At 39.6% G+C, this 23,037-nt stretch overlaps 1 protein-coding gene across 1 annotated transcript in view; it reads left to right on the top strand.

Annotated features, from left to right (window-relative positions):
* LOC124146858 (cubilin-like) overlaps positions 1-16,834 on the top strand; it is a 275,948-nt gene extending 259,114 nt beyond the window's left edge. The window contains exons 30-40 of the mRNA XM_048385784.1: positions 1,875-1,967; positions 5,613-5,849; positions 6,458-6,556; positions 7,692-7,928; positions 8,582-8,680; positions 9,314-9,547; positions 10,444-10,536; positions 10,892-11,131; positions 13,539-14,699; positions 14,908-14,971; positions 16,016-16,834. Of these exons, the coding sequence (XP_048241741.1) occupies positions 1,875-1,967; positions 5,613-5,849; positions 6,458-6,556; positions 7,692-7,928; positions 8,582-8,680; positions 9,314-9,547; positions 10,444-10,536; positions 10,892-11,131; positions 13,539-13,639 (1,433 nt within the window). The 3' untranslated portion in view covers positions 13,640-14,699; positions 14,908-14,971; positions 16,016-16,834. The remainder of the gene's footprint in view (positions 1-1,874; positions 1,968-5,612; positions 5,850-6,457; positions 6,557-7,691; positions 7,929-8,581; positions 8,681-9,313; positions 9,548-10,443; positions 10,537-10,891; positions 11,132-13,538; positions 14,700-14,907; positions 14,972-16,015) is intronic.
* Positions 16,835-23,037: the final 6,203 nt, after the last annotated feature.

The following is a 23,037-nucleotide window of genomic DNA, read 5'->3' as shown; positions in this document are numbered from 1 at the left end:
ACACAATTACACAATTATTCAACATTACGAAATGCTAAGCCTGTCCGAAAATGAGCGTCTGCGAGCCATTGGTATGCTTGAAGCAGGATCGAGTCAACGTGATGTTGCAAGACTCCAGGATTCCAGCCAGCAACAGGGACTGCAAGAAGCATCCCTGCCCTTCGACGACTATCTTCACAAACCGTACGTCGCCGCCTCAGATGTGCAGGGATCCCATTTTGACAAGAAACCACCGTCAAGCACGTCCAAAGTGGGGCAGACAGCGTATACGCTGGACGGCCATGCAGTGGGGTCAAGTTCTATTCACTGAGGAGTCTCGATTTCACCTCAGCCACAGCGATGGACGGATTCGAGTGTACCGAAGTCGAGGTGAACGTTACGTCAATCATTGTGTCATGGAAGAAGAACGGTTCGGGGGCGGCAGCGTTAGGGTATTGGGTGGTACTACAGCAAGACAGGACCTGTTTGATAGTGGTAGAGGGAAATCTCAATGGACAGCGCTACCGCGACGAGTTCATCGGCCCTGTTGTTCTACCGTTTTTGCGTCGTCATGGCCCAGGCATTACCTTTCAACATGACAACGCCCGGCCTCATATTTCTCGACTTGTTCAGGAATCTCTTCAACAAAACAACGTGAGTGTCATCCCCTGGCCGGTTCGCTCCCCTGATTTCTCACCAATCGAGCAAATGTGGGATGAGATGGATCGGCGCCTTCGACGTCAACCACGTGTTCCAGACACTCCAGGATCTTCGAAACATGCTCCAGCAGATATGGACAGATATCCCACAGGACTTTGTGCGACGCCTTGTCCATTCCAAGAGACGAAGATGTGTTGCTTGCATCGCAACCAGAGGTGGACACACACGCTATTGATTTGTAAATTGACATTTTGGCATGTTCATGTTTTTTTATGAAATCGCGCCTTTTCTGTAGTCAGTATGGCAAAATAAACCATTTGAACACTTACAGGAGTCTTTTATCTGTAGCAAACCGAAATTGTTTCAGATTTGGTAAAAAAAACATAACTTTGCCTTAAATTTTTATTTGATGTCACAGGAACTTTTGTTGTTCAGTATATTATATTCGTTTGCCACTGACCATCACTCGGCAAAGTTAATCTAAGAGTTTTAAACACATCAACTGATTCCATCATAATTTTATTCATAAACAGGTCTAACATTGGAGTTACTGTATTCTTTCAAGAACAAGAATTTTATTTTATTTTTCAACTCCAACCTTTTTTATGTAGGGGAAAGACCCTCAAGCTGCGATGGTCAACATGCACATGTATGAAAACTGATCCTGCTTCTGTGCGTGTGTCCTTGATAAATTAATATCTTTAAAGTAGCCATAACTTGTAAAATGTCTCAGCAAAGCCCCTATTAAACACTGATTTTCGATATCTTAGACTATTACTTGAAAATGATAAGGTATTCGAGAAGTTATTAATAATTCTGACTCTCTCGCTGATACACCAGAGCAGCACCATGTTGTTTGCAAAGGCTGAAAGTAGTACCTTCCTGGCCATTTATATGTTCATCTTCAATGTCATATAAATGATTGTTTTCCTCCGTTGCCTTTATCACTTCGTCAAACTTACCCATTATATGATAACTATCATTAATGAATGCTAAAAAATACCACCAATGGCCCATAACCGTAGCCTTCAGGGACTCCGACGAGCACAGATTTTATAAGAAATGTATAACTGTATTTTACAGTTTACATGTTTAATTTTTTTAAGTAGCTTTCAAAACACTTCAAAGGAGGTCCGCCGTCCCACGAAAACGTAATATAAGTATATTACCTTTGTGCCCAACTCTATCAAATTCCAGGTGCAATTAAAATTAACAAAACTTTGTCTTGTTTTTAGATGCATTTTTTGGCAGTGTCGATATTGTGACCCATGGAGGAGATGGACCTGGAAACTCTTGTGCTGGCTTTGTTGTCAACTACGTTGTTCAAGGTACATTTTGTGTTCTTGTTTTCAAATACATACTTCCAGAAAGAACTGAACATTGAATAGCAATATCAAGCTTAGTTAAGGGAGATGATAAGGCTTGGAGTGAAGTGAACAACTCCTGAACATGTTTGTGTGCATATGGACTGCCACTAAATGATAAAGTAGTGTTAGTTGATTGGGAAACAACATGACCAGTAAATACAAAAGTAACTCTTGCCCTTTAACGTATCACTACTGATTTGTAATACGGGATGGACCGTTTCATGTATGGGATTGGTTAAAACAACACTGCTGATAAGTGGGCAACGTATACAGAGATAATACAGCGTATTTCGTGAGCAAAGTCCTACTATTTGACATAGAGACATGAGTATTGAAACAGTATGCCTGTAAAATTAATCTTTTAATAATCATTTCAAATCTTCTACTTCAAGAGGCCATATCATGCAAGTCACTGTTTTGTATCCTTGGGCAGGGTTATTGACTCCACATGTCCTGCTGTGAGATGGCTGAATCAGTTGTTGACTGTGATGTAGAATTCCCATTAAGTATAATTCATTCATACTTGGAAACATAAACATATACATAATTATACTGACGTGCAAAAGAAATTTCACCAGTCATCATTGTTTGTTTCTAAACGTAAAACAGGACCAATATCAAGGAAGATACCTGTATTGTCAAAATACATCTGATAACAGTGTCATTACAAGTTATGCCGTGAATGAGACCAAAAGTGATAGTATTGTATCAACAGTGTGGAGGATGGAGGCAGTTGTTCGGTAATCGATGAACCATCATGACTGAAATCAGCACATGAAACTCCCTTTAATCCTTCAGAATGCCCCACGTGTCAGTCAGTGCCGTGTGTGCCCACTAAGATAACCAATGCACACCGAAACTCACAGAAGATTAAGACGTCTAATCAGCAGAAATGGAATTCTTCTCAAAGGGCCTGTGCTCACTGATACTTGTGAAACGGGCGTCCTGTTTGTGCTCTGATTTGAACGTAAAGGTGATCCCACAAGTTTCAAAAGGTGGCCAGTCTCGTGTTTGTGCTGGCCAAAGGAAGATGTTTTCGGGGGCCTTGCCTTATCTTGTTGAAACAGGGTTCGGGGATTCTTTTCTAGTACAGTAGGTACAACAGGGTAGAGAGACTGGTTAATGTAACGCTGGCCAGTGATGTGTCCTTCCAAAATCAACAGATCTGTCTCATCTTGGCAACAGATGCTACATTGACTTGGCAAATGATGCTGCCCCAAACCATAACCACTCTAAGCTGTTAGACGTCTTAAAAACGACAACGGGACGTTCATTCTCATCGTCCACGTAAAAAAAAAAATTCTTTCATTTGCTCTGAAAGAAGAAATCTCCTGTGAACATCACTTTTTGCCAGTTTCTGTACTACCAGCCTTACACTGTTAGAACCCATCGATGTCTGTGTTCGGGTGCCAGCCTTTCATCTCGAAGTGGTCTGTAAGCTCTGCTATTGTAATGACGCATTCCTCTTTCCTGGCTGATGGTGACAGGTGTCTGCCTGTAACAAGCCATGCTCTTGGTGGTGTCATTCTGCTACAGCCCAAACTCCTTGCAACGTGATCATGCGTTGCTGCTTGATGTGTCATACTAACAGCTTGTTCTCGCTGTTGTATCATCTTAGCATGTTATTTGTCACTGTCCAAAGGTTTGAATGTTACTGAGAAAATAATATGTTAAACGCTGGACATGCTCATTGATAACATTTGTGTAATATTTTGGGGTAAGACATTTAGGCAAGAGGCAGGCATCCCCACTGGCACAAATTGGCCAATAAGTTAAACTTAAGTTTCAGGTATATCGATGATTTGATATCGTTTAATGACAATCAAATAGCCAATTCCAATCCACCGATATACTAACCGAACCTGAAATAAGGGAGACCAGTGAGACCGCCTCATCTGTTTCATATTTAGATTTGTTCATGAAGATTCAGATTGACAAAACACTCTCTATTGTTGTATGACAAGAAGGATGACTTCAACTTTCCATAAGTCAAATTCCCTTTATGTCGAGCAATACTGCTGCAGCCTGGTGTCTACATTTCAAAACATATAAGGTATAATCGTACATACTCTTTCTACCAAGATTTCAAATCAACATCATACGACTCTTTGTCAGAAACTGTTTAATCCAGTTTACAACATTCTAAACCTCAGTAAAGTTTTCAAAACGTTATGGCAGATATGTGGAGGACATTTCCAAATTTGAAGCATCAATGGCAGCGCCCTATTATGACTTGTTCCATATGTTCCCGTGTTGTTGTTTTTCGGTTGAAGAATTGATTTACCTTTGCATGTGTTTGTGAAGGGTGCTCCTGGTGGGGAAGGAGACGCACAACTTTTCGCGAACACCTGCAATCATCACTATTTGATAGTGATTCATAAATACATGAGATAATCAGAATCGTACAATCGCCTCTGCTCCTGGCAGACATGAATATGGAAAGGGTTTTTATCTATATACTCATTTCTTTGTAGGTTGGCATGCTGCAAGTGCAGCAAAGCTATCACTTTAAACTCAAGTTCCACTGATCTGGGTACTCATGTACCCAGATCAATGCAAGCTGTGGTTGTTATGTTTGGGCGATTGATTCTAAATAACACTGTTCGGAGTTTTGACCCAAGATGTCCAAATTTTAATTTGGTAACGTTTCGTTTGTTCGTCAGTCATACATTTTATGTCTATCATCAACAATCTTGAAAAATGCATTCCTCCAGAAGTTGAGGGGACAAACATGTCAAGTTGTCCCGTTTACAGTGAGGCAATGTTAACAGTATTTCCATTGGTTTGGTTGAAAATGTGAAAGAAGATCTCACCCCTCTTGCCTTTGTAGAATCATAGTCCATGTTTATGCTTATGAATTCTATCAAATGAGAAAGGACCATGCAATGTTATCACTGTTATAAAAATATAAATTGAACTTCACACTGGGCTTTTGCTCAGATGGTGTTTCAACAAATGGTCTTTTATTATGTGTTCTTTTACTGCACTCACCCCCACCCCTAAATATCAAATGGTCCACCCCAGTTCATTTGTCGTCTTTTCTGCTTTTCATAACAATCAGAAGGATTTTATTCAACATATTTATGACATAATATTCATTATGTATTCTATCAAATGAAAGAGGACCATGCAATGATGCCAATGTTTTAAAAATAGATCTACTCTGTGCTTAATGGCCCTAGTTATCTGGTACTGACTAATCCCCATTCCATTGTATATGTGGTTAACAGATTGAGTATGAGAATAATGTTATCACATCATGGAAAATGAATGTCTCGCATAAATACCAATAGCCCATGTTGTATATGTCATAATTAGAAATCAACGCAAACAATCGTTGTGTTCTTAGCACGACGTCACGCCGAAAACCCTTGTTTGAATCCCGACATGGGTACAATGTGTGAAGCCCATTTCTGGTCTTCCCCGCCGTGATGTTGCTGGAATATTGCTAAAAGCGGCGTAAAACCAAACTCATTCACTTTTAACACAACTCATGTGTTGTTGTGAAGTTAAGATGATAGTGCATTTTGGTAATTCCTAATCTGATCACCGTCCGAAAAGGCTTAGACCAAAAGTGGTTATGGTCCTGTTTTCTCTCATTGTCAGATACCTGCTCGATAACGTTGACCGCCAGTGAGGGGGAGATAACCAGTCCTGGCTACCCTGGCATCCCCTTCAACGACCTCATCTGCACATATGTCATCGTGGGTGATGGGCAGAACCAGAGCATCACCATAGACGTGGTTGATCTGGATCTTTTCCCTTTTCCAGACTGTTTCATTTCATGGCTCATTATAAACGATGGTCCTAAAGTGTGCCAGAATACACAGTTCCACAAGACATGTGAGCATTGAATCTATCTGAAATGGCAAACAAAAAGAGAGTTACATGTAACACATGATCCGTTTGTATGATCCGTCTGTCTGAACGTCTGTGTGATCCACATGTGTGACCCGTCTATTTAACTAAACTGTGTAATCCGTATGTTCGCCCCGTCAACGTGACACGTGTGAGTGCGATATCGCTATGTTATCCGTTTGTGTGGCATGTGTGTGTGATCCGTCTGCCTAATACGTCTGTGTAGTGCGTCTGTTCGATATGTCTGTGTGATCCGTCTCTGTGATACGTATGTTTTATCCATCTGTATGATATTACTGTGTGATAGGTCTCTGTTATCCTTCTTTTTTATTTGTCCTTGTGATACGTCTTTGTTATCTGTATGTGAGTTACGTCTGCGATTTCTTTTACTCGTCGAATGACGTGTGAAAAGACGGCGATTTGTTAACTGTACTAAAACTGTACTGTACTAAAACAGCTTTAAGTCTTGTTCTTTTTTGTCTTCATCCAACTTGAGATACGAGCCTCAAATCTTCACCAATGTTATGTATTCTAACAATGGCGTTGATCTTACAACTCCAACAACGATCATCGCAGCACCGTTTTTGTTTCAGATGTCTTCCAGAATAGATTCATCATCAAATTTAGAAGTGATTACTCGGACTTTGGTAGAGGGTTTAAGCTGCATTACTCTGTTGGAGGGGAAGCACACGGTACACTATCTCATTCCCTTAGTAGGCATTACTGATTCGTAATAATCATGTATCGTCTTTTCTGTTCTTCATAACAATTATGAGTATTTCATGTACATACTTGTATAATACATGCAACCATATATCATGACTTGCAGCTTATATGTACCTAGATTATGTAAACCTGTCATATATGTATATGAACAATCTTTGACTTGTATTTAACTAATTCTGTTACTGACGCAAACATGAGCTGCAATTAAATAACAATGGCCAAAAAATATTAGAGAATGGTTCGTCTGTTCCGAATGATGAATCTACCGCTTGTGGATTCTGGTGGTATGCAAAGAAAGAAAACGCCTCGGCTTCCTATGTAGGGATCAATCTTTCGAGCAAAGCAAAATTTGAATCATCTACATCTGAAAGAGTGGCATTGAACTTAGAGAGGACACTGCAATGATATTTCTGTTTTTAAAATACATCGACTGCATGGCCCTGGTTCCGATAAAGAAGAGCAATCTCACTGGTACATTATCGATTTGTGAGTGTACGGATAGATTATTTTTATTTTTAACTAAATTCATGTGTCAGATATCTGCGTAGGAACTTAGAGCATTGTAGGGTTCAGCATTGATGGTAATGAGTCCGACTAGCAGTAGTGTTTGGTCGGAAGGAATACAGTTATGGAAACCTGAAACGAGAGTTAAGCTTTGTCATATAACAGAAATATAAGATACATATTTGGTCACAAGTTATTCATTTGAACTGGAGGAGCGATTAAAGACAAATATTTCAAAGGTTCAAAATCACAGTCCTTATTTATGAATATTTATTTTATCAAATGAGAGAGGACACTGCAATGATATTTCTGTTTTTAAAATACATCGACTACATGGCCCTGGTTATCCCCTTCAGTCTGGTACTTACTTATTCCCATTCCATTGTCTACATAATCAGAGTGAAAATGAAATGCATCTTTTACACAAATATAACTGCTCTGACTTTTATACATGTATGTCACAACTATAACTCAATGAAAACAAATCATATGTTGCTGTGAGGTTAAGATGATAATGCATTTTGGTAATACGTTATGTAATAATTCGTTTTTTCTCAGACCACTAGTTGTTAAAGTCCTGTTTTCTCTCATTGTCAGAAAACTGTTCGATGACGTTTACCGCCAGTGAGGGTGAGATTACCAGTCCTGGCTACCCTGGCACCACTATCAGCTACCTTTACTGCACATATGTCATCATGGGTAATGAGCAGAACCAGAGCATTGCCATAGACCTAATCAAGCTGGACCTGGAAGCTACTTCCGACTGTTCCAACGACTGGCTCGTTATAGATGATGGTCTTAAACTGTGCTACCACACAACGTTCCGTAAGACATGTAAGTATTGAATCTGTCTGAAACGACAAAAAGAAAGGGAGTGTACATGTAACGACATGTATGACATGTCTGTGTGTTTTAAATGCGTAATCCGTATGTGTGGTCCGTCAGCGTTGTACGTCCGTGTGATTTGTCTGACCGTTTGTGTGATACACTGTGTGAATCGTTCATGTGACAGATGCATATGATACCTGTGTGGAGAACGACCATGTGGTCCGGCAGTACGATTCGTCTATATGATGCATCTGTGTGGTACGTCCATGTGATCCGTCTTCGTAGTACGTCAATGTGATCCATATGTGTGATACGTCAATGTGATCAGTCTATATGATACATCTGTATCATCTGTTTATGTGAAAGGTGTGTGTGATCCGTCTGTCTGATCATTCAGTGTGGGTGAGCGGAGTCTTTGCTTTCTGTATGTGAGTTACGTCTGTGTGATTACGTTTAGTCCTCGAATGACACGTGCGAAAAGACATCGAAGACAATTCGTTAATTGTACAAAGGCGAGTGGATGATTTCATTTCTAGTTCTTTTTTGCTTCAAGCAAACGTCTATCCAACTTCATGTAAGAGCCTCGACTCTTTACCAATATAATATTCTATTTATCACACAACTCCAAAACGATCATCATAGCAACGCTTTTGTTTCAGATGTCTTCCGGGATAGATTCATCATCAAGTTTAGAACTCAGTTCAGAAGGCCTAGTAGAGTGTTTAAGATGCATTACTCTGTTGGCGTGGACGCACACGGTACACAATTTCATTACATTAATAGGCAGTATTGGGGCAGTTGCTGATGTGGTCCGAGATGGCTAATTTACTGTCTGATTCAATGTTTGAGGTTTTGTGCTCTTTGATTCTGGTATTGATGGGGCGGGATATTTTACCTACGTAGGATTGTCCACAGTTGCACTAAACTACACCTTTAGGCTCTTGAGGTTTGGTTGATTTTCTGCCGTTGGGTCTGAGTAGGGTACTAAGGGAGGTGGACCTGGTGTAGTAGGTGTTAATATTGGCTTGCTGTTTGAGGAGGCGCCGCCTGATGATGTGGGAGGCTCTTCCTATGAATAGGAGGGTGATGCGAAAGGGTGCTGATTCGGCTTTAGGGGTCGCAGATCTTGTGTGGGATGGAGTATAGAGGACGTGACTTTGTTGTCGAGATTGAGTGGATAATTGTTCCTCATTCAGTCTTGCTTGACAAAGGTATACGGATCTATACCGAAACGTCGCCTTTACAGTATTAAAGAAGTTGTTATCCATAAATTGTGTCTACTTTGTCATCCGTCAACTTCTAAGTAATGCCTATCAAACAATTGAGTTGGGGATTGTTGACATAGAGAAAGAAAGACGATTGGCATAGATTTAACCCCATTATGTTTGCAGACAACTGCTCTTCCATCCACTTAAAGACATCTGGACATATATCGACGCCATGTTTCTCCTGCAACTGCACCTACAACAACTGCACCAACACCATCATAGGCAGTGGGAAGTTGCAAACACTTATCCTGGACTTCGTCTCTCTCAACTACGCGACCAGCCCTAACTGTGATCTCGGATGGTTTACCATAGATGGAGGTCCAAAAATATGCACTTCAAAGCCCTTTCAAACAATCTGTAAGTTGAAACACTGATGCTGTCTGTATAATTTTCTGACAAATTAAACTGTGTTGCTTTCTTTCTACAACTTCAGGGTGACAGTTGAAACGAATCAACTCAACTGAAAGTGTGTCTAGTTGTTCTTTGAGATGTCAGTGGTTTAAACAATCTTTGACTTTCAAAAACGAAAACTAGATTGATCAACAGGCAAACTGAGTATTATATAATTAAGACATCTCCAGTAGAAGCTTTATCAAACAATGGTGAACTCTTGGCAAATGTTGGAACATAATTTGTTAAGGGAACATGTTCAGCGATTGATTCGCCTAACGTATTTGAGATTTATCCGTTGGTATACGCTCACCTTCCTTAACATGGTGTCTCTATTATGTAGGACAGCTGAAAGTAAAACACACTATGTGGCACAATCGAATATATGCATATTGTATCGTACGTTCTTGTATATGTATATTCCGAGGCTAATACTTCAATAAGGTCAAACTAATCATGGATAGATTCAATTATTCTCAAATTCAATGTGTCTGATAAATGGAAATTACAAAATAATACACTATTTATATCAAAACCCTTAGTGTTTAAAAAACATGTTAATCATTTTAGTTAAAGATAATCAATAATGTAGCCACAACAAGTTAACTGCAATTCAGTTTAAGTTTACAATGAATTATCAGAGAAGCTCATGTTCCATATGTTCTCAATAAATTATGTACACTGATTATTGGTTACGTTTTCATCGTAATTATTTTTTTTAGAAAAAGATTGTTTGGAGGCTAATCTTCTGTAGTTGATATTTCATGGGACTCACTTTGGTAATGATACCATTGATATGCCTAACCGAACTTTATCAAATTTGAGGCGCAAAACAAATTTAAACCAAACTTGTCTTGTTTCAGATGCATTTTTTGGCAGTGTAGATATCGTGACCCATGGTGGAGATCGATCCGTAGGCTCTTGTGGTGGCTTTGTTGTCAACTACATTGTTGAAGGTAGAGTTTATGTGCTTTGTTTTATAAACATACTTCTTGTAAGAACTGAAAATTGAACTTCAAAATTAAGCTCGCTTAGGGGACATGACAAAGCTTGGATTGAAGTGACCAAAGTCGAGATGATACAAAATATCAACCACGAACAACTTTTTGACGTTTTTTGAACTGACCTTTGACTGACAATATCAAGCTTAGCTGAGGGACATAAGGCTGGAAGTAAAGTGAAAAAAAATCCAAAGTAAGTCTTGCCTTTATACGAAATACTTCCTATGTTTAATAACCATGGTTCATTACCTCAATGCTATCCTTTCAACATGTAAAGTACTTTAATCTAGCGTTCACTCTGTTGTTTCAGATGTGGACAACAATCTACTGACGTACACCACAAATAGCGGCCGGTTGACCGGTCCATTATTTCCTGGAGCAGGTTCATCAAATCCCGTTACCTATACCTATATCATCATTGGTCATTTTCCCCGACAGAGACTCATCTTAGACATCACGCTCAGGTCTTCCTATGGGGGATGTTACTTTGCAAAACTGACTCTAAATGGCACAGAGGATCTGTATGATGCTGGACGATATAGCAGGGCATGTAAGTTCTATAATCCCCTGTTTGTGCATGTAGTACACGTGTCGTTTGTGTACTGGGATATAAACCACACACGGCAGTGGCAGCAATATCACTCGACCACATCAGCCTGTGTTTGCATGTAGTACACGTGGCGTTTGTGTATTGTGATGTAAATGTAAGCCCCACACAGCAGTAGCAGCAATATCACTCGTCCACATCAGCCTGTGTGTGCATGTTGTGCACGTGTCGTTTGTGTATTGAGATATAATTTCATACTTTAAAGTTTACACTGTTTCTTTCTTGCTGATTGGCTGAATGGGTAGTCACGTGATCTGATATTTGGAGTTCATACATTTGTGAACGGACAGAAAAGTTCACACGATGTGAAATTTGTTTTGTGAAATTGATCATGTGAACTTTTGCCGAACTACTTTCCGGGGTTTCCCCAATTCTCGATAGGTATTTACAATCAACTCGTTTTTTTTATTTTTATTTTTCATCTCTGCATTTATCAGGAATATAATAACTTAGTATTTTTGCCTTGTCTTGTAACATTTTATCCGACTTAAAAACAAATACATGCTTGGTTCTGGTGTTTAATGTCGTCCAGCTGTTTGATGAAACAAAATGGATTGTCCTCACGATGATTTGGATATGGAATGGCTATCTTTCAATACTAATAACGCAAGTGAAGAATATAAATTCTGAAAACTGACTGGGGTGAACGAAATTGATTTATTGAGCGATATTGACTTTGATGCGTTTTTTTCGGTAATAACAGGAATCTAGCACCAATGAAAACAATGTCGTACCCTGCTCAGATGTGGCTGCTGACACAGATGAAAGCGACTGCTCCTGATCAATCCCAAACTTAAACCCGATTCACTATCTTATCGGGGAAAAAATCTAAGATTTTGAGAAACCATAAAACATAAAAAGGTGAGGAAAGAAACTTAAATTTTAAAAACAAAGACTTGCCTACCTGTTTTACCGATTGGTCATCGGAGACGAGAAAATATCCGTAGACGGAATTACTATTCCGGTTTCTGAGTTGGCCGACCTTCTCCGTGCATTCTAGGCCGAGAAGCGGCAGCACATGAGGAATGACGAGACACAGAATTGAAGCTGGCATCAGGTCATACCGTAGGTCCATGTCAGGTAGCAAGAAACACCAGCTAAGCAAAGTATTACAGCACACACGACAAATCCAAAACTCCAAATATAACACACCCTCACGTTGAAAATTAACACAAAACACACAAGTTCGAGAGCATTCCGTTCAATCTCCACCAGTCCATTCCATATTAATCGAACTTGTTTGCGATTATCCAAACACAAGCAACACATTCATAAATCGGCGATATTCCCAATTTGCTAGTGCCATGATAGGGTTCACGCGTCGGGATGTTTTCCATAACTGCTCCATAAATGTCAATAGCAGTAAGTATAAATTTCATCCTCATGCTCCCTTTCGAAAATGTACCTCTTTACAAACTTATGTGACGTCATATATAAATCCGCGCTTGAAGGTTGACCTCGCCTTGGTGCATCGAGGTTATGTTTATATTTTTGTTCACTTTCCTGTAACCTATTTTTAAGATTTGATTTATCCCAAATATAGGTTGACATATTTCTAGATTATGTTGTATATATTCAGAGAACTATTTGTTTTGCGTAACTGAGTATGAGTGGGGAAACGTTTGTGACCGAGAGCCGGCAAATACCGACAAAATAACATTGCTGCAATGTTCTTCGGCGAAACCAGAGGACTGTAAAGTACAAAGTATGAAATTATAAAAATTGAACGTCAGTTTGGAAGCTCGGAGGTTCACACAGTTTAACCAGTACTTTTAAATCGTTCACAATTCAATGAACCCATCCAAACTGACGTTCAGTTCTGAAATAAACCACACTCGGCAGTGGCAGCAATATCACTCCACCATACCAGCTTGTGTAACAGAGTACTTCGTGCGATCCCGACTGTATCATAGGTATGTGTTTATGAATCACTATCAAATAGTGATCATACCAGCTGTTCGCGGAGAGGTTAGCGTATCCTGCACCACCTTTGACACCCATCGGAGACACATGCAGAGACAAGTCAATTGTTCACCTGAAAAATACACAGGAACATATGGTCAAATTAAGGAACTGCATCGGATATAATGTTTGTCACTGATTTGTCAAAGTTTGAAAAGTCCTACTCCACGCGTCTACCATCATTTGAAAGTTTCAATGAGACCTTGAACTAAAAACCTTTTCAGTGGGGCAGATGAATTTGGATGACAGCTACCTCATGCAGAATGGGTTTCATCAAATTCTGTTTTCTCTTTTCGGCATTCACAAAATAATATTTTTCTAATCTTAAAACTTGTCTTGCTACCGATCATGACGGCGACATATCGACATGACTCCTTTCCTCTTTCAGATTTGTCAGAGAATAATTTCACTTTAGAGTTCACTCCCAATTATGACGCAAGTTTTCTCGTTCACTATGAGAAAGAAGACGTAATAAAAGGTAACACTTAAATCCTATTCCAGTAGTCAAAATGATCAGTAAATATTAGGTTCAGCTCAATAAAGTTTTATTTTTTATTCAAGAAAAAGATTGAAAAGATGTGATTACTTCTTCATTGACATTTGAGAATGTTTTTGTATGTTTTTAAACATTATTTTCTAGATATTCTAAGTCATAATATGCAATTCATTATGATGAATAAATGAATTAAGTAATTAATTGTTGAGGAATGAATGAATGAATGAATGAATGAATGAATGAATGAATGTTGTGGATTAGTAAGACAGGATACAGAGCACAACCAGCCCAAGGTAGGTGTTGATATAAACCGGGTGTCCATAGCAAAGATGTTGAGACGGCAGTCACCACAGAAGGTATATGTACATCTATATTTCAATATGTCCATATTTCTGTGCTAATGCTTTTCCACCCTTAACACCATTTCCTATGCAGATGTCAGATCTTTGTGATTAACGATCTCTTTGTAACTTTACGCATCTTCGTTCCTATTCACATCAGAGTTGTGCTTTGATGCTTATTGACGTTTTGTTTATATTTTGCTCGGAAACAGATGTTTTCTTGACTGATGTATGTCAACAGCCGAATAATTAATTTAGTTTTGTGACTTATTGCCTTCTTTTCCATGTTCTTACAAATCAAACACGTAAGTATGTTGTTATTATTCTATAGATCAAGAAATTATTTTTGTTTCTAATCACATAACCATGTAATAATGAAGACGTAAAACAATTTTATATCATTTTAATGACAATTGTACACCCTAGTACGTACTGCAGCTTTCAGATATATGATGTAGTAGAGAGTCTCACTTCTTAAATTCATATTACCGCGACTGTATTCCAATAACAATAGATAAAGCGAGACCTAGAGAGACTGTTGTTTCTCCAAAATGATATTTACCTGTATTATTATGATTTGCAAAGGGTTACTAAACATAAAATACACAATGCTGATACTACTCTACATCTGTGCACATTGTTTGTTGTCTAGCTTAGGTTCCTCTTGATGTGGATGCAAGATGTCAGACAAGGCCAGATACTGGAAAATTTGGTATTGACTATTTATAAAAAAGTATTCGTATCATTCAGTTTCATTCCTAAAAACACAAACTGATCACTTTCAAAGATGTTAACTATTGCTATAAAAAAAACACATTCCATCATATTTCAATAACATGCATTTGCGGAAAGCTGTCGAATTGATTACTTGACTATTGAAAGTTTTATCCATTCTGTTGAAATATTAGGTTTTATTTTAGAGAAGCTTCTGAGAGGTGTTCAACTGAAAAGTCAAGTAGGGAAAATACAGTTGGAGATAAATGTGTAAGTATGTATAATGTGTGGACAGTGTCGTCAGTCATAGATATATATTTTAAAAAGTTGAGCGAATGCATCAAATTTGAAAATGTCCTCCTTATGTCCACCATTAAACAGTTTGAAACTTTACTGAGGCCTTGTAAATTGTAACCTTGATAAAACAACGTTTGAGCTAGACCTGTATGACGCTCTTGAAAATCGTCAAAGAAAGTCTATGCTCGATTGTGTATCAAAAGTTTTGGAAAAGCCTATCCGTGAAGATATTCCAATTCATATGCATAAAGAAACAGATCAGCAAGAAGGGGAGCACGAATGGTGTTCTTTGGGGATGCCTACCACTTGCCTAAAAGTCATACTCCCAAATTTTACATTACTGTTAACAATGAGGTAGTTCATCATTTCACATATTTTCTACTCATGGGACTTCAGATGATATATGCTTTTATTTTTAACAATAGCCCTAAACCCTGAAGATAGTTACCGTGAAGATCCGGGTTAGAATAGGTCTTCAGCAATCTATGCTTTCCGTAAGAGGCGACTATGCTTGTCGTAAGAGGTGACTAACGGAAGTCGGGTGGTCAAGCACGCTGAATTGGTTGATGCATGTCATCGTATCCCAAATGAGTAGACCGTTTCTCATGATTTCAATCACTGGATTGTCTGGTTCATACTCGATTGTTTACATAGCGCCGTCATTTAGCTGGAATATACTCATTTCGTGACAAAATATTTTATGGTAATAACGGTATGGGTTGTTTTTTCCAAAACATATGACGAATTCTCTATCTCCTAAGTAGTTGACAATACTTGTACAGTGTCACCTGTGCCACCTGTGTCGCCTTTGTCACCTGTGTCGCCTGCATCACCCGTGCACCTGTCTCACCTGTCTCACCTGTGTCACCTGTATCACCTGTTCCCGAAACCAAGTGTACAACACTGCTTTTGGCAGTATAAGGTGGAAACACACAGGACCTCATAGGTAAGGCATTACGTCATGTAACTGGTGAGACATCATTGTAGTAAGGATGTTCTTCCATTTCTATTTTACAGGAACCTGGGGCAACATGGCGTGCCATTGACAGGGATGAAACCAAGAAAACACAGTCCTTGGAATAGTATAACGTGGAATACACTCCTTTTGTTGAATTATTGAGTGTGAGATGGGCTCAAATCCGCTTTGAACAGTATTCCAGTTACATCACGGCGTGTCAGCTTGATGTGGGAGGATATCCCAAAGTGCAGCAGGTCCTAGGTATTAGCTATTTTGGTGAAACCAACCAGTACAGGTGCTGACAAACCAAGAAACATAATCGCAAGGAAACTTGGATTAGAACTCACGATTCGCGAATCCAGGTGCCTCAGACGAATGGGCCACCCGTGGACCCTGATAATTATTCAGCTTGGTTAGTATATGTATCTGGTGGGATTCATCTGCAAGCTATAGGGCCCGTGAAGATCCAGGGTAGTATAGGTCTTCAGCAATCCATTCTTGCAGTAAAAGGCGACTATGCTTATCGAAAGAGGCAACAAACGGGAACGGGTGGTCAGGCTCGCGACTTGGCTGATACATGTTATCGTATTCCAATAGCGCGGATTTATGCCCATGATGTCAATCACTGGATTGTCTGGTTTAGACTCGATTATTTACATACCGCATCATATGGCTGGAACATTGCGGTGTTAAACAACAAACAAACGAAAGCAAGCTATAGTTTTCGTATATGACCTGTTTCTGTGTAGTGATCTTTGATTCATATCGTGTTATTTGTGTATTATCCTACTTTTTTGTAAATAAGCAGAATGAACAAAGTAACATATTTTCATTTTTTGTTTAAATAGATAGAATACTGATAAAACAATGTGGTATTTTCTGTTAGTAGTTTGACTTCCTTTTTCTTTCGAATGTGCATTTATATTAGTCCATGAGCCAGATCCCAAAAAAATTATAAAGCGTTACCACCTGGGGTGGCAAAATCTCAGTATGATTTTTTTTAAAGTCATTTATCCATAGATGAAAAAAACTTTGAAAGCAATAAAGGGGGACCTCTGAGTAGACTCCACGGGACCAGATTTCGGGGTGAGGGAAACTAAAAGTGGAATAACTTTACAAGCCATATTCATATGGTGACGTATGACCACTCAAAATGTTGGTAGCCGGATGAGCTACATCTTGGTACTAATACAAGGAAAATACAGTAATAATGTAGGTCACCAGAGGTCAAAAGGTCACGAAATTTGACCCATGCCTAAAATCTTACCACCTGTCAGAAAATACAAAAACCAATGGAACTTTCATAACCAAAATGGACTATAATTGAAACCAAGAAGTACACAAGTTTGTTAAAAGACTAAAAAAGTGAAATTTATTGTCTTTTGTGGTGTGGTACAGAATGGTTTTTGATGCATTTTTAGACAAATGTCGTTTTGCGCTAAAAGCATGCAAAATTGTGTGAAGTTGGACTTCTTGAAATGTGTCATTATGATTTTTCATTAAAAAAATACTCCTGTTGCTAATAATCATGTCCTTTATGTATTCAAATGTTGCTTAAGTTAAATTTGAATGCAATTTGGTTACCACTAATCCAAGATGAATGCCATCTAGTACCATATATGAACTTGGTTTTAACCTGATTTTTTTACAAAATATAACTCTTTCACAGATAAAGTGAAACGCAAAAGAAACGTCACCATGCAGAGATATTTTAGAAACACTGTAAACATACTTTGAGACGTATTGAAAAAAAGAAACTTGGCAAAACTGATGTGTCAAATGTGAAACACAACACTTGTCTCTGAGAAAATGGCATCACCAGTCAGTATCTCGTGTGTCCGCCACGTGCAACGTCGATACATGGAATGGATGAGGCAGTTGATGAAGTCCATAGGCACTTGAGCCCACACTCTGAGGAACACCTGACGCAGTTCAGCTGCAGTTGTCGGCCTTGGTCGGACGTCTTTCAGCCGCCTTTGAATCTCGTCCCTGAGGTGCTCTATGGGATTTGAATCGGGACCGAGGGTAGGTCACTGCATGGTTCTGATGCCATTCTGCCGGAAGAAGTCTCTTGTGGATCTCGCAATGTGAGCACGGGTGTTATCATGATGAAACTCGTGTTTTCGGCGACGTGCCAAATGAGGTATGACGTGTGGTCTCAAGACTTGATCGATGTACCGAGCTACTGTGACACCATTACCTCTCCCTGGACCGATGTTCTGGAAGACCACAGGGCTGACCCTCTGTGCAAGACCAATTCCACCCCACACAATTCCACAGATATTTAAATGACAACTTTTCATGGAATGTTACTAGTGGTGACGTTTCTTTTGTGGTTCAGTATATGTTGAGTTTGAATAAGAAGGGAAGCATCTGGACCTTTATTCTGCAAAAGATAAGACACACTTAATGGGTTAGTTTTTTTTATTTTGAGACAATGACTGCTCCCTTTCAATGGCCTCCTCATGAGAACAAGAACTGGGATGTGAGCCAGTGACCATTATGTGAATATTTTTTTATGAAGGAAAACAATTGTTAATATTTAACTCTCCTTAACATGCAAGAAAGATTAAATGATCAAAAAAACATTTGCCAAGTCACATTACTAAACATTCATAAAAAGGAATACAAGCAGTGTCGTCTGTTTTTCAAGGGAGATAACTCTCATCGATCGTTTTTCAAAAGGTAGCAGGTAATGTTTTTGAATAGCTGCTGAAGGTGATGTCAGTCGCTCTTGGTATAAAGCCTGGAAAGACGCCACAAGCTCCCTCCACTTCTGCTGCAACTGCCACAGACTCTTGCTTCGTGCAACCCTGACCAAATATATACTCAAATTGAAGAGTATCCATATGATATGATACCTGATGACAAAGGCAAACCTTTGAACTATCCTGACGACTTAATCTGGTCCCGTGGATTCGACTCAGAGGTCCCCTTTTGAGCTGTGTGTCCCGGATTGCTTTCAAATCTCTTGATATATGTATTTAAAAAATCATACTGAGATTTTGCCACCCGAGGTGGTACCAGTATCTCGTCTGGCTCATGCACAATATGACACTAAGCTACCCTGGTTTGTCTTAACAAGAGGATTGCTGTGTATCTGATTGAAGTCTCCCATAAAGTCCATATCGATCATTACGATTATTATAAACGTCAACAAAACAGTTTGTCAATTGCAAAGAAAGTGTTGTCATGTTTAGTATACAAAATATGAAAAGACACAAAAAACGTTTCCATAATCATTTGAAATCTCTACTAAAGTCAGAGTGAGTTAGATGTGTTTAACGCCCCACTGAACAGTTACTAGTTTATCACGACGTGTCAGCTTGATGTGGGGTAAAGCCCAAAGTGATGTATCTCTTAGACGTTTTCTATTATAGTAAAGCCCACGACAACGGATATGGTGCCGACAAAAGTAGAAACATAAACGGAGCGAGCCGGGATTCGAACCCACAATCATAGATTTCTGGCAAGCCCAAGGGACGCAACTCTGCACAGCGACTTACAACGCCTTAGACAACTGGACCACCTGTGCCCCCACCAAAAGCAGAGTCCAATATACGATTGCGAATATATCATAAGCATATGTTTATGAATGACTATCAGATTGTGATAATACCAGATTTGATGAGCGTATCCTGCACCATCGGTGGGACCAATCACAAACATATGTAATGGCAAGTCAAGTGTTCACCTAAACAAATACGGGAACATCCAAAATGTAGAAGAGCAGAATTGAAATAAGATCGTTTCCAGTGTGACCCTACATGTAACCATTCATGGTTCTTATCTGGAGCTTCGTATACTACCTGGTATGTTTGGGTGTTCTGTATGAGGTCTTAAGAAAAGATAATAGCTAATGCAATAGTATAGTTCAGGTGAGAACCTTATGACACATCATCACAAATATAATTCGTTATGATCGCACATGCTGTGTCAGGTGAGGACATTATGACACTTGTCCTTGAACTATAGTTCAAGTCGTGCTTGTGTCTGTTGAGCCAGGTGATTACTGCCTCACATCTGTCCTGGAGCTACAGATAATAGCTGCAGTCATGTCTTTACCTGTAGAGCCAGGTGATGGAAGTATGTCATCTGTCCTGGAACTACAGACAATAGATCGAGTCATGTTCGTGTCTGTAGAGTCGGGTGATAGATGCATGTCATCTGTTCCAGACTACCAGACTAATCGATTGTTGACCACACGCTCCATGGTTTTACCAACACAGCTAGTTCATACTACTGGACAGGCTTTGGTATAGGAATGATTATAGCATTGTGCCACGAAGGGGGGGAGATTTCCGGTTGTCCATTTGTCAACAAATATATAATTAGAGTTTCCAAACATGAATCGTGCAAATGTTTCGGGAGCTGATAATGAATGTTGTCAGTTTCTGCTGCGGTGTCCTTTCTCAACCTTCTTCCTTTTTTCCTAGCCTGTTTACAGTCACTATCAAACCATGGTTTACGTATATGAGGGTTTGCAGAGGATGTCGGAGTGCTTTTGTCTCCAATAGCATTTAATTGATCTGAAAATAGTTATATAAGATCAGGAACATTCTTTGAATTGATAACATGGACAGTAAGTCCATCTGCCTTTATTGTGGGGATAAAATTGACATAGGCCGTTAACAGGTTTTATGGTAAGAATAACCGGAAGTGGTCAGGCTTTATTATAGGGATATAATTAACATAATAAGTTAACCAGACTTTATTGTTGAGATAAAATGGATGTAGTCTGTTGACCAGACTTTAGTGTACGGTTTAAATGGAATCAGATAACAAGGATTTATTGTAGGGGTGAAATGGACGCGGTCAGTTAAGCTGGTTTTTATTTTAGTTAAGTTGATCTGACTTTATTGTAGGGGTAATATGGATGCGGTCAGTTAAGCTGGTTTTTATTTTAGTTAAGTTGATCTGACTTTATTGTACGGTTAAAATGGACGCGGTCAGTTAAGCTGGTTTTTATTTTAGTTAAGTTGATCTGACTTTATTGTAGGGGTGAAATGGACGCGGTCAGTTAAGCTGGTTTTTATTTTAGTTAAGTTGATCTGGCTTTATTGTAGGGGCAAAAGTGAGCATGGACATATGTCATCAGTATACAGTTATCCATAAAATCAAACAATTTTTGTGAAAGAGGGGCTTTGCCCAAACACACGTTCCAGATTAGAGTTTAAGACCATTCCATTAGGATCCAAACTTTCCCTGATTTTGCATAAACCTTCAAACTTTGGGTAGAGCTTCCGGGAATCTTTCGTCATGAGACATCAATATATTTAGAATGATTTTGTGTCAGGTTGATGGCGTGTCAACGTACCTGACGGCATGGATTGTGGCTCTTGTAAAGCGACAACAACAAAATACAGCACTCAGCTGTAGAGCTGACAGCAACTAAATACAGCACTCAGCTGTAGAGCTGACAGCAACAAAATACAGCACTCAGCTGTAGAGCTGACAGCAACAAAATACAGCACTCAGCTGTAGAGATGACAGCAACTAAATACAGCACTCAGCTGTAGAGATGACAGCAACTAAATACAGCCCTCAGTTGTAGAGATGACAGCAACTAAATACAGCACTCAGCTGTAGAGCTGACAGCAACAAAATACAGCACTCAGCTGTAGAGCTGACAGCAACTAAATACAGCACTCAGCTGTAGAGCTGACAGCAACTAAATACAGCCCTCAGTTGTAGAGATGACAGCAACTAAATACAGCACTCAGCTGTAGAGCTGACAGCAACAAAATACAGCACTCAGCTGTAGAGATGACAGCAACTAAATACAGCACTCAGCTGTAGAGCTGACAGCAACTAAATACAGCACTCAGCTGTAGAGCTGACAGCAACAAAATACAGCACTCAGCTGTAGAGATGACAGCAACTAAATACAGCACTCATTTGTAGAGATGACAGCAACTAAATACAGCACTCAGCTGTAGAGCTGACAGCAACAAAATACAGCACTCAGCTGTAGAGATGACAGCAACTAAATACAGCACTCAGCTGTAGAGATGACAGCAACTAAATACAGCACTCAGCTGTAGAGCTGACAGCAACTAAATACAGCACTCAGCTGTAGAGCTGACAGCAACAAAATACAGCACTCAGCTGTAGAGATGACAGCAACTAAATACAGCCCTCAGTTGTAGAGATGACAGCAACTAAATACAGCACTCAGCTGTAGAGCTGACAGCAACTAAATACAGCACTCAGCTGTAGAGCTGACAGCAACAAAATACAGCACTCAGCTGTAGAGCTGACAGCAACTAAATACAGCCCTCAGCTGTAGAGCTGACAGCAACTAAATACAGCACTCAGCTGTAGAGATGACAGCAACTAAATACAGCACTCAGCTGTAGAGCTGACAGCAACTAAATACAGCCCTCAGCTGTAGAGCTGACAGCAACTAAATACAGCACTCAGCTGTAGAGCTGACAGCAACTAAATACAGCCCTCAGCTGTAGAGCTGATAGCAACTAAATACAGCCCTCAGCTGTAGAGCTGACAGCAACTAAATACAGCCCTTTAGTTGTAGATGTGACAGCAACTAAATACAGCACTCAGCTGTAGAGCTGACAGCAACAAAATACAGCACTCAGCTGTAGAGCTGACAGCAACTAAATACAGCACTCAGCTGTAGAGCTGACAGCAACTAAATACAGCCCTTTAGTTGTAGATGTGACAGCAACTAAATACAGCACTCAGCTGTAGAGCTGACAGCAACTAAATACAGCACTCATTTGTAGAGGTGACAGCACCTAAATACAGCCCTCAGTTGTAGAGCTGACAGCAACTAAATACAGCCCTTTAGTTGTAGATGTGACAGCAACTAAATACAGCACTCAGCTGTAGAGCTGACAGCAACTAAATACAGCCCTTTAGTTGTAGATGTGACAGCAACTAAATACAGCCCTTTAGTTGTAGATGTGACAGCAACTAAATCCAGCCCTCAGCTGTAGAGCTGACAGCAACTAAATACAGCACTCAGCTGTAGAGATGACAGCAACTAAATACAGCCCTCAGCTGTAGAGCTGACAGCAACTAAATACAGCACTCAGCTGTAGAGCTGACAGCAACAAAA

The sequence above is a fragment of the Haliotis rufescens genome, unplaced genomic scaffold (assembly GCF_023055435.1).
Source record: "Haliotis rufescens isolate VD_foot unplaced genomic scaffold, xgHalRufe1.0.p SCAF_6, whole genome shotgun sequence".
NCBI classification, from domain to species: Eukaryota; Metazoa; Mollusca; class Gastropoda; order Lepetellida; family Haliotidae; genus Haliotis; species Haliotis rufescens.
Note: the sequence above shows the minus strand (reverse complement) of the source record. Positions and strands in the feature narration are given on the sequence as shown.